This window comes from Macrosteles quadrilineatus, unplaced genomic scaffold, assembly GCF_028750875.1.
Source record: "Macrosteles quadrilineatus isolate MER2022 unplaced genomic scaffold, UCM_ALF_1.0 Scaffold_2__2_contigs__length_208266976, whole genome shotgun sequence".
NCBI lineage: Eukaryota > Metazoa > Arthropoda > Insecta > Hemiptera > Cicadellidae > Macrosteles > Macrosteles quadrilineatus.
This window is the reverse complement of record NW_026542595.1, coordinates 58,615,035-58,635,490: the sequence shown is the minus strand read 5'-3', so window position 1 is coordinate 58,635,490 and position 20,456 is coordinate 58,615,035. Positions and strand designations below refer to the sequence as shown.

General features: G+C 37.0%; 1 protein-coding gene across 1 annotated transcript in view; it reads right to left on the bottom strand.

Annotated features, from left to right (window-relative positions):
* LOC128984247 (uncharacterized) overlaps positions 1-19,652 on the bottom strand; it is an 87,932-nt gene extending 68,280 nt beyond the window's left edge. Inside the window, exons 1-3 of the mRNA XM_054403549.1 lie at positions 19,590-19,652; positions 3,619-3,737; positions 3,423-3,557 (exon numbers count right to left, since the gene is read on the bottom strand). Coding sequence (XP_054259524.1) covers positions 3,423-3,557; positions 3,619-3,737; positions 19,590-19,643 — 308 coding nt within the window. The 5' untranslated portion in view covers positions 19,644-19,652. The remainder of the gene's footprint in view (positions 1-3,422; positions 3,558-3,618; positions 3,738-19,589) is intronic.
* Positions 19,653-20,456: the final 804 nt, after the last annotated feature.

Genomic DNA, 20,456 nt, shown 5'->3' with positions numbered 1-20,456 from the left:
AGCAGGTGTTGTCGTACCATAGACTAACCAACACAAGTAGACTTCTCCTCATCCCACTGTAAATTCTGAAGTTGTTTTTCATGTCTTGTGCATGACGGGGACCCTGGACACGTTAGTGTCGACGAAATTATTTTTATAATATTTTAGGGACAATTTTATGATAACGCTTTACATATGGTAAATAACTAAAGGACGAGATATTGTTTATGTTTAAACGAGGTTTAAAATAACTGAGAACAAGAAACAACATGTAAACTAAAACACGCCCCTAGCGGCACCGGACGGAACTAACTTTGCAACTGTCTTCAGCTTATGGTGTAGTCATAAATGTTAAAGTACGAGAAAACTCACGATTGTCGAAAAATATGGGTCGCCTATCAATTAAGTACATAGTTCTCAGTACGCGTTCCCACTCCAATACACCACTGCAGTTCAACTGATTCACTTGCCTTCAGGAAACTGGAGTAGACGTCCAACAATATGGACCAGCTGTGGATTTTTATTTACGTAATAAATGGCGTGGTTGCGCGGGCCACTCACTTAGTGTGCTACACAGGTGATATTAGATTTTCTCCATTAGTTTTTGTTAGTGAAATAGTTTATGACATAAATTATGCTACGTTATCTTTCAAAATAAGCTTGGTTAAAAGGTTGGTATTTCATAAGAATGCCTATCGGTGGACACAACTACCTCTGTCCAACTCACAACAAATGTAACAAGAAAATTGAATGTCTAGTTCTGATTTAGTACAAATGTAACATGAAGAACAACTTTTTTTTAAGCATTAATAGGAACTAGGAGAGGCAACATCATTTTAGATTTTCTCTGTGAGTGGTTCAATCAACTGTCAAACTGCGCTCTTTCGAAAAATTGTTCCTGCTACTCCATAAAGATCTACTAGAGTCTTCAAAATATCAATGGTTGGAATAGGTAGATTTGATTAAGAAACGCCATATTTTTTGTTTTGTTTTACCGTTGTATTGCTAAAACAATCAATTTAACAGGTTGGAATTGGGGACTTTGTAACTTGACATTTTGGCTATAAACAAATTGGAAGTTTAGTGAAAATACAATTAAAATTTAATGAATACGTGTATTCGGCAGTAAGGGGAGATGGATTGCTCCGGCCGAGACGAGATAAGGAGACTGAAAGAAGTAAACAAAAAATTACGTTTAACTTTTATGATGTCGTTAACTGTTTACGCGCACCGGTAACCATGAAATCGTACTTGGATTTTTATATAACACACAGTGTACTAACTGCAAGATACTGAGTTGTGAGGTATATCTACACCAATACTGTCATAATCGCCACTACAATCACAGACTCCGTATAGAGGATCGCACCGTTGGTATCACTGCGTTACCTTCCATAGACGACCGACTAGAAAAATCACTGGATTGAACTGTGAGATTTTTATGTCTACTTCAAGACCCTCACGTTTGTCACTATTCACGGATTTCTCTGGCTCTCCAGCATCCTAAAGTAGATCTCGAGACATCATAGGGAATGTCAGGATCACCGGTCAGTTATCAACCTTACTTAGTTTACAATATAATAAGTTAACTTAGTTAACAAACAATACGAATAACATGTAACACCTGTAAGACTCTCCTGATAGCTACTCACGGATTCTTCTGGTTCTCCAGCATCCTGAAGTATATATCCAGACGCCACTGAGGGTCGCTAGGCAACACCACGGGGATCTCCTCGTCCTCGACATCACATAAACTCTCCAACGACATTATGACCGATGACGTGACCACACACACACACAACTACATATAGCTACATAATCGAACAATTATTTAGCGCATTGTAGCAATGTTTAATTCACGAAGGCGTACACGGAAACGTTCGGCACATGGAGTTAGTTTTACTTTGAAATTAATTAGAGGTGTGTATTTTTGTATAGGCCTACGCTACAAATTTGACGATTAAAATTGTAGACTAGTATAATTTTGTATCGGATTAACTCTTTTTTGTTGTGGCTTACAATAAATATAAAATATAAGAGAAATATAAATCAAACGTTGTCTCGCAACAGAAGTACCAAGTGCTATGGTTGTGGTGTTAGTCCAACCCAACCCAAGACAACAAGTGGATAGGAGTATCGTCGTGTTTAGACAAAAGATATAGCTGGTGGTGGGGTACCCCCCCCCCCCAACCCCCTAGTTGCACCCCTCTACTGTCTCTCCAAAGAGGGAAAGAATAAATTACTGAAACTGAAGTGTACCATGAAAGTGCGTGAGCTGTAATGAATGCCCGTATTAACACGTTCATTCTTTCAGTTCTTAATTTTTCCAACCGAGATACACTAGCGTATTTATTTTAACCATACAAATTGTTCCCCTTATAGATAATAAGCACCTTGGGACCGAGCCTTGCTCAGGAAAATAATTAGCATGCTCTAAAAGCAGTCTTTGGTCAAAGTAATTTATCCTAATATTATTTTGCAGTCTACTTCTACTAAGTAAAATAATAATATCGTAGTCGACTTTCAGACTTCGTTTATGTAGGCAACACTTATTATTCTTATGTAATATATATATATATATTCTGTTGATATTTTTTGTAACCAACACATCCATCAATCTAAGTATTTTTTTTTTTTTAATCTAATAATATACTACATTTTGTGGTAGGAACATGTTTCCCACAAATAATCGATTTATAAAATTGAAGTTTAAAGTAGGCAATATAAGCTTTAAAAAATAAATAATTGAGTATATTGAAGCGCTTTTGTATGCCTAACGGTCACGGAGGAAAATAAAAATAGTGTAATAAAAAATTCCTATATTATTCTTATGGAGAAAATGAAAACTGTTGTTGCTTATTTGTTTATGGATATATATTGATAAAATTTGGAAAATTTTTCATCATATACTATTGACGTATGGTCAAAAAACAGTTTTTACCTTCCCCGTAGCAGCAAGCCTAAGCACTCATTAAATCTAAAGTTATTTAAATTTGGGAATAAATATGTCTTATTTATGGAAATATTTTTGTAAAAATGTAATCAGACAAGTTTAAATTCGCTTAGTCTGCAGGTTTGCTGCAGCGAGGGTATTCATACTTTTTTAACCAAAGTTTTTATTAATCTACATCTCTTAAAAATTCTAATATAACTATGTAAACAACTGTTCTTATAATTAAATATTTTAATTCACTACTAGATCCACATGCGTAGGACGTATTCTCAGATACTTTTAATTATAAAGAGATTGCAACGTTTAGAATATGAAAATTAATCTTAAAAAAATTTGCTATATAGTTGCTAAAACTTATTATTTCCCAGCTTGTACCCAGAATGTGTCATCTACGTTTACCCTGGTTGTGGTTGTGTGGTCGTGGTTGTGGTTGTGTAGTTGTGGTTGTGTAGTTGTGGTTGTGGTTGTGTAGTTGTGTCGTTGTACTTACGGTTGTCGCTCGGAGGGAGGGTTGTTGCGTTGCCTCTCTACCAGTTTGTAGTAGTTGTGGTTGTGTAGTTTTGGTTGTGTGGTTGTGGTTGTACTTACGGTTGTCGCTCGGAGGGAGGGTTGTTGCGTTGCCTCTCTACCAGTTTGTAGTAGTTGTGGTTGTGTAGTTTTGGTTGTGTGGTTGTGGTTGTACTTACGGTTGTCGCTCGGAGGGAGGGTTGTTGCGTTGCCTCTCTACCAGTTTGTAGTAGTTGTGAGTGCGCCATGCCTTGTCACTTGGTAGCACTATCTGCAGGTATGCCAACTCCCCATCCATCTAAAAAAAATAAATTAATGTGTGTATTATAAATTCTAAAATAAGGAAAATACTTTTTATTATTATTTTATTTTTAACATCTAACGAGCTGTAGGCCCGTCCAACATACGGGAATTGAGTGTTCAACTAAAACTGAAGTTATATCAATATTTCCATTTCTAATCCAACAAAGTTCAATTGGTTAAACATTTACTGAAAACAAAAAAAGCTGCCAAGTTGAATTAAAACATGTAAACATAGTTATTTTCCAATTCTTTCCTCAAACAGTCGAACAGACAAATAATTTGCATAAGCTTTCCTTTGAAAACCCTTTGTATACATCAGTGGTTATAGAATCTTACTTATTTCCTATAATCAATGGCAAAATCACAGAATAAAAAAAAACTAACCTGATAGTTCTAAAGAATACTTTTATATTTAACCAGCTGTTAGTTAAAACAAATTATATTGCTCTAAAACAAATCGAAGATTACAATGATTGCCTTAAAAAATAATTTGAACATCCTAGTATTTTACTATGTATATTTAATTAATCTGTCATCCTCTTACAGAAGAATTGAACGTATCAATGATTAGCATTACACATAGTATAAATAAGTCTACCCTAAGTATGTCTTTACATTATTATCCAAATGCTGAATTTGTGACACAAACGCTGAATGTTTACAGCTGTTATATTAAGCAAATTATTTTATGCCAAAAGCTAGTTTAGAATCTTAGCGTCGGCTGCTAGACTTTTTAAAAATTAAAATTTAATTTCTAAAAAACTGGGACCCTAAACTAAAATTATGGCTTCGACATTCCCTAGTTCTCAAAATTATCTTTCTTTCAACACAAAAATCATGAAAATCCGTCGAGTGGTTGATTCAGAATCGTGAAATAAAAAAACACTGTTTCGTTTTAATATTATAGATTTCCGGACTAATGATTTTAACTCAGCATTTTTTATATAAATAATATTTGTAAAAATTGATAATAATTGCCAAGCTACTGATGCAGACTTTTACTAGTTGACTACATTTGTACATAGAATTGAAACCATCTAGGTTCAGGATAATTAATACTTTAAAACTTTTACTGTATTAGAAATGACTACAACCATACGAAGGAATGTATTTTAAGCCAAGTATGGAGATGTATGTATGGTCCACATTCGAAAAGTTTGGGGTGAAACATTAAAGAAAGAAACCAAACACCTTTATCACAATCATAAACAATTTACATTTTTATATAATTGTTACAATCTTTCCGCAAAAATGAGAGACGGTAGTTAAGTTTGTCTCCGTGATCGTCTTGTGAGTTTACCACAATCTCAGCCGATGATCAGCATGGTTTTGTAGCTATGGTGGGAGAAGATCACGATGTCTCCATAATCGCGGATAATTTCAATGATTTCGCCACGACCGCGGGAGATGATCACAATATTATGATGTTCCGTGATAATTAAGTCTGCGTCCTAAACTTATGCTGGCCTATGCGTTTATTAGATCATTAAAATTTACCTTAAAAAACAATGTTAAGATGTGTGATTTACATTTTTATAGTTCTAACTAGCTGATGTACCCGTGCTTTGCAACGGGGAGAACAAAAGAATTATAGTGCTGCACTCTGTTGTTAAACCTTAACTTTAAATGCTATTGATCAACATAGAACCCAACTTGTTAGTTTATTTGAAACAGCTGTCAATATTCTTTGATTCTTTTAATGCATTTAAAATATATGCAAATGTCTAATTCATTAACCAAAGGGCACTCATTTAAACAAATACAAATAGCACAATGAAACATGCCATTTATTTACATCACCTGTTTTACATTTTACTTTCATATGTTTTGTTAGTAAACAAATCTAACAAAAATTCTTTCAAAATCCCTGACTTGGGTACATTTAAGATGGGCCCGTTTTTCTAGTCCTGAAAATTATCCCGAAATTGATATCCTCCATGCAATTCTACATGTATGTATCAAGTTTTGTGGCCATCGATCCAGTGGTGTCTAATTTTATCACTGCCAAATATATATATACAAATAAATATACAAAACAACTATTTTATACTTATAGAGTGTTAATATCTGAATTCTGTAAAAAATTGTTACTAATAGGTCTCTAAGTTAACCAAAAACTGTACAAAACATAACATATTTTGAAAATTTAATTTTGCCTCATCTACTACATATATTCCATGTGCATATACTTAATTTGTAAAACATTTGCATTCTATCATTTATAACTTAAATAATCAACGCTTTATATTTAACGTACGATTCCTAACTCGTCTCGTCCTGGAAATATGGGACAAAATCACCACCCACCATCACCTTTCAATCTTTGTTCTGAAAACCTTGAATAAATCTCTAATTCGTACAAAATTGTAACCTAATGGTCTGTTGAAAACTACTTTCTTTTAAAGTATTTTAGTGTCTGCTTTAATTGGTATACTAGTTATTTACATAAAACTTTATCCTTTTTAACTCACAAATATGTCTTTTAATGACTCGCTGCCATTTAAAAAGATTTAACTGGACAAAATATGTACTGTAATTACATAATCCTTCCCATCTTATTAATTATTCTTAGGTCCCCTGAAAATCTTTCCAAACTCAGCGCCCATGATCGACAACAGCCAAAATAATATTCCTCATATCTTGGAAAAGTTCTAAAAAAACTTAATATTTTCAATAACATCGCGTGTTCCAACTCGCTTAAGCTGTTTACGCACTTTCCGGACGGGAAAATGATTACAAAGTGCCCGGGCGATTCATCGTCTCAACGCAACTTTGCAGCGTGGGAAACATACCCTGACAGCACAGACGTCGCTTGACTTGCCTAATAAACTTGATAAAGTGGCCTACCTTCCACGTGGAATGAACGTGGCTTAATGGTTTGTTTATATGAAGCTCGTTATTTGACAAAAGTTTATAATTGGCAATCAAATAATATTTAGTGTAGTGCGTGTTTTTAATTTAAATCACTGGTCTGTATGTTTGACTTAAATTTCATAATTATTGGGATTTCTATGATTTTTTAAACTAATTTATTTGATTATACAGTGTTTGAAATCTTGAACATCATCAAATATCTAAGTAAAAAATAGAAAGGTAAAGCCAAGAGGTCGTGTTACAATAGCGGGAAAGTGTCATAAACTGGAAAGTGGCTCGTATTTCCACCTAGCCTCATTGTCAGTGATCACCCTGAGGGTTAAGTTTAAAAAAAAATCAAGTAAATATAACAGTGCTTTCAAGATTACTTCGTGTATGATTAAGCATATTGTTAAACGCGGCTTCTTGCCTACATCGTGTCCTCTCCCTGGAAAACTTTATGTTTTGTGTATAAAACACAAATTTTCCCCGTTTTTTACATTAAACTATCACGTTGAAGCTGATTTCTTTCTTTATTTCTCCTACTTTGACAAGAATAACAATTTTGTTATTATTTCCAATGAACGCGAATTGAATAATTAGTCATTTTAAGTACCTAAGAAAGTTTACAAGTAAATAATTTATTATGGTTTGTTTGATAGGTTTTGGCAAAAAAATAACACATCAAAATTAGACCAACATTTTCAGGATAAATTCAATTTACGACATTCCATTTAATATACAGTGCCAAGACAATCAATGAAACCTAACTATTAAATGAACACAGTATTGTCAGTCTGTGCTCCAATATAAAATAATATAGGCTATGAAGTATTGGAGAAGAGCAAAGTCATGGACACAACGACTTGATGATGGGAGCAGCAATCGGAAAACTACATACTGTAGCAAACACTGTGCGTATCTTCAACTATATACAACATTCCTGTATATCCGATATACTAGGAGTGTTGTATATCGTTGGGTATCATCGGCCGCGCCTCCTGCAACGACTGGGATTTGTTAAGGACGTAAAATAAAAAGTCACACAGGGAAAAGTCTTTCTACGAAATATGTTATATGTTCAACATAAAAAACACATTATACCATATAAATACGAGTACAATCCAACTAACCTTTACCGTATATTTTCACAGTGTATTTTATTTCGTATCTTTTTGAAATGTTCTTTTTGTCAATTAGGCTAAAAATGAACTATTGTATAAATGTTGTCATTGAACCCCATCCCCACCCTGTAAACCTGCTTTTGTGTTTCATTGCCATATTTTAAAGTGCTTCGAGAATTATACCTTTATTGGTAGTTAATTTCCGCCGTCCGATAGTTTATATAAATTATTTTTACTTGTATTTAAAATTGTATGAATTTATTTCACGAAAAATTGCCCCAGCGAAAAGCGTTCTTGTGGTTGGGATGTAGTGCAGCAAGCATGGATCGCATTCTGTCGGATGTCAACTGAACCTTCTGTGTGTTGCATGTTAAGAGAAATAGCTTAGAAAAATGTTTAAACTTTTTTGGGAATTCCTCAACAAAGAGCACATAAATATACGATTTGTCTTGTATGTTAAACAACAATATTTATGGTTGATACTCATAATAGGCATGTATTGATTGTTGGCTCATATTGAATACGTTTGGTGAATTATATTATATGTATATGAATCATTTTACAAGAATATTGCAAAGCCTACGAGAATCCAAAATCGACATCAGACTTTATACATTTACATAATAAAAGCATCGCCCACACAATGAGCTCAAGAAGAATAAAACTAATTAACTAAGGTTCTGAGTGAAGCTCAATGAAAAACAAGTATCGGCGTATTCTTACAATGCTTTGAATATTGAATCTTTGCGTGAGATAAATAACTGTTTGCTTGAAATCCGTTGAATGCATCTGAAACATTAGAACATTTTACGACACTTAAAAGCACGCGGTAAAAGATAGTAAATAATTAATCAAGAAAGCACAAGAATATATAATTACTTATTTAAATCCATACAAGGGAGAATATAAATCAGTACACAACATCACAATCTTAAAACCGTTACGAAAATTTGAATTAAAAATCCATATCAGTAGCTAATTTTATGTTTTTAATAACTCGTGTTGTAGGTACAGTAATATAAATTGGTGATACACTTGGATCAATAACCAATAACCATGCTCACTTAAAATTTGAAGTTTATCGTTATTAGTTAATTTCTTACTGTATATCAATATAGTATCTTGATAATATTAAGCACATTTATTTTTGTCTGCATGAGTGGTTTTTAACTAAAACTTGTTCAAAATTATGTTCTATGACTAGTACAAAGACCCGGCCAAAGCTGGACAATCAGCACAGTACTTGATACAATAAGAGTTTTCTCTTTTACATCCAGTCGTCCTACTTAACAGATTTATACTACTGATATCTCGTCTTAAAGCCTATGATTTAGCCAAGGTTAAGCCATATTAATAACTGTAAAGGTAAATTCCTTTATTTAATTCTAGATTTAGGTGATCAGTGATTCTGACCATCTACCTGTCTTTATACAGGTAAATAAAATTAGAGTTTTTTCTGTACATTGCTCAGAATTATATATTTTTTGTTATTTTTACGTTTTATACATTAAAGAAGCCGAAAAAAGTCTTATCTTAATTTCTGTCTGTCTGTCACGGCCCAAAAGGCATTTTACGCGGCCTTTTCCTGAAAAACGGATCAGGATTTAAGTTATATACCAGTATTGAAAACATTTTGACAATGTCCTTAGCTTTGAAAAAAGTAATTAACTCTTTTTAACAGTAATAATAATCGTTTAAAAACCCAGTATTGTGCGATTTTGGACACATTTATTCTAAACTAGCAGAGTACCCGTCCTTCGTAAGGGGTTACTTATAATGCTTATTGTAGTTAGCTTTGCGTTTGCAATGGGGAAGAACACAGTTTTATAACATTTGCTTCTTTAAATTTATGGTATACTATGGTATTACACATCTACCATAGCCATAATTTTCTACCACTTCACCTAAACAACAAAGAAAAAAAAATTATTAAAAATTTGCAAAAATCACAAATTATTTATGACATTAAAAACATAAACATAAATGTAAACAATCCTACTTTGACAGTTCTCATTGCGTATCACAGTTTTTTGTTGCTGCTTAGTTTAAATTAGATTTTTACATTAATGCAAAAGAAATTATAGTGCTGCACCCTGTTGGTAAATCTTATAACTTTTTAATGCTTTTGCATATTATTGACTATTGGATACAGATAGAACCAACTTACAACAACAAATCACGAGATTTATCATGACATATCAATCAGCTGTTCTCAAATATTCTCTCTGATAACTGTCACTGAGTTGTTTACTAAGCTGCTAACAACTTCATGATCGTTGCTTCCAAACTATATGTTATTGTTTTACTTTCCTTTCTTTTCTTGTTTATTTAGCAGTTAATGCAGAGAAATTGATATAAAGGATTATGGACGATTTATTTAATAATATCAGAACCATGTCGGCATACTAATATTTTTGGTTGGCAAAACAAATGTCAATTATTGTAGTAGGTGTCTAGAAAACTTTCCGATAAGCTGCAGGGTGTCAGTAGAAACCAAATTCGATTAATCCCATACCATATTATTCCAGTATAACTTTATGGTTCAGAAACTTGGACCCTGTCTAAAGAACCAAAAAAACTTATTGCTGTGTTTGAGAATAGAGTGTAGAGAAAATATACGGGTAATTTCAAGATAACGGCGGTTGAGATACGAAAGAACAGAGAGTTAAGAGGAATATTTAAACACCCAGATATATGGGCGCTTTCCAGAAGATAAGACTCGGATGGACAGGCTATATGCGTGGAGGAGAGGAGATAAATCAACTTAAAAATGTGTTCCAAGGAGTAGGCCTACCACACGTAAGACGACCATTTGGGGGACCAAGCAATGAAAGACTTCTCCAGACAAGCAATTAAAGACTTCTCCGGACTGAGTTCAACATTAGAAGAGGCAAGGGATAGTGTGCAATGGAAGGGGGTGTAGCTACTGTACTTTAAACCAGTAACCAGTGTGTTTAAATCGACCAACAATCTCACTAATCAACACTTTTCAAATCAACACAATCACTGTTTTATTTTAAATTTTCGAATTTAAAATGCATATCGTATGGGCCTATGATCGGATGAAATAAATAGGTGGTCACGTGATATTTGTTTACAAGATGATTTTCCCTATTAAAACTGCCAGAATTTTTCTTTATGCGTGTAAAGTAGATGTTCTGGATTATATCTTTTAGACATCCCATCCCCATGTTATATTTGTAGCCAGTTGTTTAACCAAAATCGTTGTAGTTAGTGTGAGCCACCGACAGATTGTGCTGTTCCAAATTACTGATTTCTGTTGAATACACAATTTTTTTACAAATTCAAACTAATGGAATGACTTATTGTAAGCTATAGCAACTGTTATGACCCATCAACTTAGCCAGCAACAAAAATAAGGTAGAAAATAGAGTTTTAGTCACTAGCGCATTCTGTGACTGGCTCACACAACTACATACTTTTTTATAACCCAGACCTCAGTAATTATACCCAACTAATGACTGTCTCAAATTTGTAAAATAAAACGGTTACATTATTCTTTTTGCCACAAAAACGAATTGCGAACCTTTTTAAAATGCACGATTTGCCCACAGGTCCCCTCGTTATAATACGATACAGTAATATAGCAAAACTAGTTCGGTGTCACATTTGAACCCGAATCTTTGTGATGACTTTGTTTTTTACTAATCGTGATGAAAATTCCAGCAGTAATGAATGAAATGACACTATTTTGTTTGTTTTGCCTGTACTCAAAATATCCATGATGGTTGTAAATAGGAAAGTAATTTATTTGGTTTTAGCATTTTCACCGAAAACTCTAAGAAGCAACTGGTAGTGTTCTCGTTCAGCAAGTTATACAAATGCAACTTGCTTATAGTTAAGTAACATGTTCGACGATGGTACTATATTGGTACCACCTTATATCAGATCTTATATTGGCAAAATTGTATAACCACTTATCCACCACAATACTACCGAGCTGCCACGTCCGTATACATCGCCACACTGACAAGCTACCTGTACTTACTTACGTGCTACGAGGTAGAATAGTGTTTGCTACGTGATAGCATTGACTATATAACACTAAGTAGTGTTATATAGTCAATGGTGATATGTGAGGTGTGAGCATGAGATCCACCACTTATCCACCACAATACTACCGAGCTGCCACGTCCGTGTCTATCGCCACACTGACAAGCTCCTGTACTTACTTACGTGCTACGAGGTAGAATAGTGTTTGCTACGTGATAGCATTGACTATATAACACTAAGTAGTGTTATATAGTCAATGGTGATATGTGAGGTGTGAGCATGAGATCCACCACTTATCCACCACAATACTACCGAGCTGCCACGTCCGTGTACATCGCCACATTGACAAGCTACCTGTACTTACTTACGTGCTACGAGGTAGAATAGTGTTTGCTACGTGATAGCATTGACTATATAACACTAAGTAGTGTTATATAGTCAATGGTGATATGTGAGGTGTGAGCATGAGATCCACCACTTATCCACCACAATACTACCGAGCTGCCACGTCCGTGTCTATCGCCACACTGACAAGCTCCTGTACTTACTTACGTGCTACGAGGTAGAATAGTGTTTGCTACGTGATAGCATTGACTATATAACACTAAGTAGTGTTATATAGTCAATGGTGATATGTGAGGTGTGAGCATGAGATCCACCACTTATCCACCACAATACTACCGAGCTGCCACGTCCGTGTCTATCGCCACACTGACAAGCTACTGTACTTACTTACGTGCTACGAGGTAGAATAGTGTTTGCTACGTGATAGCATTGACTATATAACACTAAGTAGTGTTATATAGTCAATGGTGATATGTGAGGTGTGAGCATGAGATCCACCACTTATCCACCACAATACTACCGAGCTGCCACGTCCGTGTCTATCGCCACACTGACAAGCTACTGTACTTACTTACGTGCTACGAGGTAGAATAGTGTTTGCTACGTGATAGCATTGACTATATAACACTAAGTAGTGTTATATAGTCAATGGTGATATGTGAGGTGTGAGCATGAGATCCACCACTTATCCACCACAATACTACCGAGCTGCCACGTCCGTGTACATCGCCACATTGACAAGCTACCTGTACTTACTTACGTGCTATGAGGTGTAGTAGTGTTTGCTACGTGGTAGGTGTGAGATGATACTCACCACCACCTTATCCACCACAATACTACCGAGCTGCCACGTCCGTGTCTATCGCCACACTGACAAGCTCCTGTACTTACTTACGTGCTACGAGGTGAAGTAGTGTTTGCTATGTGGTAGGTTTGAGATGTTACTCACCACCACCTTACCCACCACAATACTACAGAGCCGCCACGTCCGTGTCTACCGTCACACTGACAAGCTACTGTACTTACTTACGTGCTACGATGTGGAGGAGTTTTTGCTACGTGATAGGTGTGAGATGATACCCACTACAATACTACCGAGCTGCCACGTCCGTGTCTATCGCCACACTGACAAGCTACTGTAATTACTTACGTGCTACAATGTGGAGGAGTTTTTGCTACGTGATAGGTGTGAGATGATACCCACTACAATACTACCGAGCTGCCACGTCCGTGTCTATCGCCACACTGACAAGCTCCTCACCCCCTTTCACTATTCTAGCTCGCTCTGCTGATAATTTAACCCACTTCTTTCCGTCAAACCACCGATATTTTATGCATTCGATTCCGTCTCCACTGAGGTATACGACTGTTCTCTACTCTATGGCTTTCGTGTGCTTTATCGTATCGGCGTCTGCACGGCAAGTTGTGCTAGGCGTCATAAATATTGAAAAAGTTGACACTAAGTTTAGGTGGAACATTGTTCTGCATATAAAGGAGTTTTCACCAATGTCGTAACAGAAATTGCATTCGAACCCTTAAGTAATTACTTAGCGCATGACATCTAGCTGTAATATGGCATTAGTTTGAAAGTTTTTAATTTTTATTAAAATGTTTGTCAATGTCCTTAAAATATTTTATTTAGGACCTTACTTGAGAGTCCCTAATCCCTTCAAACTTTCACATAGAAATACCACTTCGGTTGGTTATCAGCGAAGAGTACTTAAGATATCAAGCTTAACAGTTTAAAACAGCACAGAGATATCAAGGTGGATTCGTAACTTAGAGATGGGTTTTGTGTCAACATGTTGCCAAACTTTGCCTGTAACCTTTTTTTACTGAAGAACGGCAAAAATAGGCGCAGTTGTCTATTTAATCGAACAAAAAGTAATTCGTTACATCATTGTATTTGTTGGAGAAAATCAAGTTAAACGGTTCAATTTTAAATGCAATTTATTGTATTAAAGTACATTATTCATCAAAAGTAATTATAGTAGTAACCATAGTAGTTATACATGTTATAAAAAAACTTCACTCTTTATATAATTGTTAATTTATAATTTTTGGTTAATTTTCTTACATTACGTATGTAATCATGTTATAAAAACTGAACATTTATCGCACAACTTATTTGACTTTTAAAATCAATCATCGCATTTAAAATGTAAAAATAAACGGTATCAGCATTCTGACACATACTTTCTCCCATAAGTTTGTCACAACCTTTATCATGAGAGTAGATATACGGAAATGGGATATGTACAATTTCGTTCAGAATTTAAAGGACTATAACATACTAAATTTTTGTCAAAATCGTTCTGGCCATTTTTGGAAAAATCCTCTTTTTCCGTTATTTTATGGGGTTTTATGGGAAAATCCCCATTAAAAATCAAAATTTCTAAAAAATCTTTTTACTACTATTTTCCGTTATTTTATAGGGTTTTTATTGGAAAATAACATAATTTACAATAACTTTTGAACCGTAATTTTTACAGGAATGGGATTTGAACCATTTTGTTCGGAATTTAAAGGGCTACAACATACTAAATTTTTATCAAAATCGTTCAGGCCATTTTTGAGAAAATCCGATTTTTCCGGTTTTTTTATGGATTTTTATGGGGAAATCCCCATTAAAAATCAAAATTTCAAAAAAATGAAAAAAATGCCTGGAGATACTATGGATTAGAACCTCCATACCAAATTTCATCGAAATCGGACCACAGGTGTAGTCCCTAGCTCTGTACACATCCAGACACACACACACACACACACACACACAGACATCACTTCGAAAACCACTTTCCACTTCGAAAACGGTAATATCCACTCAAAACTCAAACTCGAAAATTTTGACGAAAACAATACTTTCTCCATATACTATGGTATAGGGAGAGAAAGTAATATATGATTTTTCTTCTATAGAATTACGCAAACATAGCTATAGAAAGTATACTAACTTGCAGTGATGAGCTCACAACGCTGCATAATGTAGACTATAAAAGTATCGAATACGTCTGTTACGCCGCGCAAACTGACGATGATACTATGTAATTGATTAGGGTGATATTTTGGTGTTTGTTAATTTGAAATCACTGTAAGTATATTTCATGACTAATAATTAATTGTATGGAGAAAAATAAATTTTTAAGTTGGATATATCAATAACTGAGGCAATCGTTGGGAAAATCCTAGTATTGACGGTTGTTCAGACAGTTATTCGTGAAATAACATAAGGTAAGGTTGTTTAAACCTTAGCTACGATTTACTCAAAATAAATAAACAATTAAGTAATAATTCAATAATATTATTGCTAAGTAAAAAAAGTCTTATAAAGTATTAACTGTGATAATATTTAAATTAATTTAATGTATTACAGTACTTACTTACATTTAACCCAGGGTACCCTAATTTATAACCTTGGTCCTCCTACTATTTTTCGTCAATTTAAGTATTGCAAAAATGCATGCACAATATAAATATTAATTAATCAAGACAAATCCAAAAGCACTGAGGCATTCGACACACATTCAAGCACGAACTGAACTGAAATAACAGCTGCAGTAATGTAGAACATTAAACATAAGTATTATTGGTTTTAGAAGGGTACGCTGCACGTGAAGATATTGTATTATTAAAATGAGATAGGATAATCATGAATGTTGCGTGCATGTACCCGCGCCTTGTGTATTGGAGGGTTTATACGGGCTGTCACATCCGGTACCACACGCCACGCGCTATCCCATCTTGTCTTCTCTCCTCAGTGACCTACTCTAAACATTCCCTCTGGATTGGGTTTTTTATACGGGATGTCACATCCAATACCACACTCCACGCACTATTCCATCTTGTCTTCTCTCGGTGACCTGCTTTAAACATCCCCTCTGGATTGAGGTGTGTATACCGGGTGTCACATCCGGTACAACGCACTATCCCATCTTGTCTTCTCTCGGTGACCTACTCTAAACATTCCCTCTGGATTGAGGTGTGTATACCGGGTGTCACATCCGGTACAACGCACTATCCCATCTTGTCTTCTCTCGGTGACCTGCTTTAAACATTCCCTCTGGATTGAGGTGTGTATACCGGGTGTCACATCCGGTACAACGCACTATTCCATCTTGTCTTCTCTCGGTGACCTGCTCTAAACATTCCCTCTGGATTGAGGTGTGTATACCGGGTGTCACATCCGGTACAACGCACTATCCCATCTTGTCTTCTCTCGGTGACCTGCTTTAAACATTCCCTCTGGATTGAGGTGTGTATACCGGGTGTCACATCCGGTACAACGCACTATTCCATCTTGTCTTTTCTCGGTGACCTGCTTTAAACATTCCCTCTGGATTGAGGTGTGTATACCGGGTGTCACATCCGGTACAACGCACTATCCCATCTTGTCTTCTATCGGTGACCTACTCTAAACATTCCCTCTGGATTGAGGTGTGTATACCGGGTGTCACATCCGGTACAACGCACTATCGCATCTTGTCTTCTCTCGGTGACCTGCTCTAAACATTCCCTCTGGATTGAGGTGTGTATACCGGGTGTCACATCCGGTGCAACGCACTATCCCATCTTGTCTTCTCTCGGTGACCTGCTTTAAACATTCCCTCTGGATTGAGGTGTGTATACCGGGTGTCACATCCGGTGCAACGCACTATCCCATCTTGTCTTCTCTCGGTGACCTGCTTTAAACATTCCCTCTGGATTGAGGTGTGTATACCGGGTGTCACATCCGGTACAACGCACTATCCCATCTTGTCTTCTCTCGGTGACCTGCTTTAAACATTCCCTCTGGATTGAGGTGTGTATACCGGGTGTCACATCCGGTGCAACGCACTATCCCATCTTGTCTTCTCTCGGTGACCTGCTTTAAACATTCCCTCTGGATTGAGGTGTGTATACCGGGTGTCACATCCGGTACAACGCACTATCCCATCTTGTCTTCTATCGGTGACCTACTCTAAACATTCCCTCTGGATTGAGGTGTGTATACCGGGTGTCACATCCGGTGCAACGCACTATCCCATCTTGTCTTCTCTCGGTGACCTGCTTTAAACATTCCCTCTGGATTGAGGTGTGTATACCAGGTGTCACATCCGGTGCAACGCACTATCCCATCTTGTCTTCTCTCGGTGACCTGCTTTAAACATTCCCTCTGGATTGAGGTGTGTATACCGGGTGTCACATCCGGTACAACGCACTATCCCATCTTGTCTTCTATCGGTGACCTACTCTAAACATTCCCTCTGGATTGAGGTGTGTATACCGGGTGTCACATCCGGTGCAACGCACTATCCCTTCTTGTCTTCTCTCGGTGACCTGCTCTAAACATTCCCTCTAGATTGAGGTGTGTATACCGGGTGTCACATCCGGTGCAACGCACTATCCCATCTTGTCTTCTCTCGGTGACCTGCTCTAAACATCCCCTCTGGATTGAGGTGTGTATACCGGGTGTCACATCCGGTACAACGCACTATCCCATCTTGTCTTCTCTCGGTGACCTGCTCTAAACATTCCCTCTGGATTGAGGTGTGTATACCGGGTGTCACATCCGGTACAACGCACTATCCCATCTTGTCTTCTCTCGGTGACCTGCTCTAAACATTCCCTCTGGATTGAGGTGTGTATACCGGGTGTCACATCCGGTACAACGCACTATCCCATCTTGTCTTCTCTCGGTGACCTGCTCTAAACATTCCCTCTGGATTGAGGTGTGTATACCGGGTGTCACATCCGGTGCAACGCACTATCCCATCTTGTCTTCTCTCGGTGACCTGCTCTAAACATTCCCTCTGGATTGAGGTGTGTATACCGGGTGTCACATCCGGTGCAACGCACTATCCCATCTTGTCTTCTCTCGGTGACTTGCTTTAAACATTCCCTCTGGATTGAGGTGTGTATACCGGGTGTCACATCCGGTGCAACGCACTATCCCATCTTGTCTTCTCTCGGTGACCTGCTTTAAACATTCCCTCTGGATTGAGGTGTGTATACCGGGTGTCACATCTGGTACAACGCACTATCCCATCTTGTCTTCTCTCGGTGACCAGCTCTAAACATTCCCTCTGGATTGAGGTGTGTATACCGGGTGTCACATCCGATACAACGCACTATCCCATCTTGTCTTCTCTCGGTGACCTGCTCTAAACATTCCCTCTGGATTGAGGTGTGTATACCGGGTGTCACATCCGGTGCAACGCACTATCCCATCTTGTCTTCTCTCGGTGACCTGCTCTAAACATCCCCTCTGGATTGAGGTGTGTATACCGGGTGTCACATCCGGTACAACGCACTATCCCATCTTGTCTTCTCTCGGTGACCTGCTCTAAACATTCCCTCTGGATTGAGGTGTGTATACCGGGTGTCACATCCGGTACAACGCACTATCCCATCTTGTCTTCTCTCGGTGACCTGCTCTAAACATTCCCTCTGGATTGGGTTGTTTATCTTAAATAACATCCAGTCCCACAGAGCAATTGGCGCAATTCCATGTCTTCTCTCGAACGTTCTTCTCGATGTTGCTATTCTTTGAAACCCTCATTTATCTCTTCTTTTATCCTTTTATTATTTTGTCCATATAGCCCTCAAAGGCCTGTTTATGTACTCTGTTTAGCAGAGCCGGCCCTAGGCCATTGCGAGCGAAATCTGTGGCCCTGCGCTTGGTTTAATCTACAAAGAAAACAAATTTTTTTGAATTATACGCATTTAGGTCGATAGTGAAAAAAGAAAAGGGGGAGTATAAATACTAGTATTATACAATGAGATTTTGTCAGGTAGTATTGTGTTGGAATAGTGCAGGGCCCTGCACCACCATAGGTCTGATCTGGTTTTCAGCAAAGCGAGGCGTGGTGTGAACTCGAAAATTGCTGGGTAGCTGATGTGGTTAATGTGCTCACCTAACAATCAAAAAGGTTGCTTGATCGATCCTGAGAAATCTAGTTAGCTTTTTGATGGTTCGAAACTGAATCCAGCTTACCTTCATCATTGGACTTGGATCCTGACCTTGTCATTGACACAGAGATCATCTCACTTACGAATATTATAACAGAGAACTTACCATACAAATATATATACGAATAAATATTAATATTTACATTGCGATACTACTGATTTATATATTTTCGATTTTCAAATGTAAAAACTTTTTAACTACTTTTGTTATCACGTATTAATCGTGTTGTGTTTGTTCTAGTAATCGTAATCCTAAATTTTACCCCCATCGTTCACTCATATATTTTAAGTTAAAATACGTCCTAGATGGTGTCTCCATATCAATTGACGATAATGATGATGATCTCGTTACAAGATATTATACCCCCCCGCTATTCCTAAACATCGCCGTCCTGGTTGCACAGCCCGTCACCCTAACGAAGAGCCACACTCTCACCTTACCCCGCACAATTTCTGCTTGAAGTTCGAAACTAGAGTAATATTAATTTTAGTAAACAGCACAAGAACTACTATACACGTCACTGTAATCTTCTAATAATGCCTAGTATTTGTTAAAAACTCACCGCCGTCCTCTTGCGCACCCTGGCAGGGACTCTGGACGAGGCTCGCTGCTCCATGGTTGTAGCGTTTCCATTCACTGCTGTAGTCCACGTAGGCCTACTACACACTGCTGTGCTCTACTTGCTATAGGCGTTATAGACTCTGATGTGCGGCTAGTGGAGATGGATGCGTGCCATGCATTACACACGCATTATAACAATTAGGGCATCGACGAAGTTGCACTCACCAACCTTGTTGTTTAACTTGTAGCTTGCAAAACAAGTTACTTCCCCCAAACTCGAACTTTTAGAATTAACTAATATGCAACACATAGGGACCAACCACAAATCATTATGCGTTGGATGAAATTTTGAATTTTTAAATATTCGACATTGGAATAGACTAACTTTTGTGTGTAAAGGAAGCTATTAAAAGCTGTGACTAATGCGATCTTCTATAGTTAAAATGTAGATGAACCAGAATATTTAAAACAATACTCCGATGCCAAAGTAATGTCAGAATCGGCATTCGCTAGTTTACAGTGTTAAGGATACTAACCTCTGCATACTGACGCAGACTAGGATGAAAGTAGGCATCATGCAATGAGGGAGGAGTCTTCGGGGGTTCCTGCAACATTAAATAACAATATCTCATAATTATATTTGATAAGTTATAAAATACAAAATACACTATTAACTGCAGTAAAACTGCTGTTGCAGTGTGTTTTAATTCAAAATCACACAGTAAAAGTTAAGTAACAAATGAGTTTTCAGACGATATCACCTTAACAGTACCGGTGGGCCGAGCCGGTGGGCTTGGTATGTTTATTTTGATTGTAAAAACAATATAATGGAAACTCGCGTTAACTAATTTCGGCTCTCATTATTTAA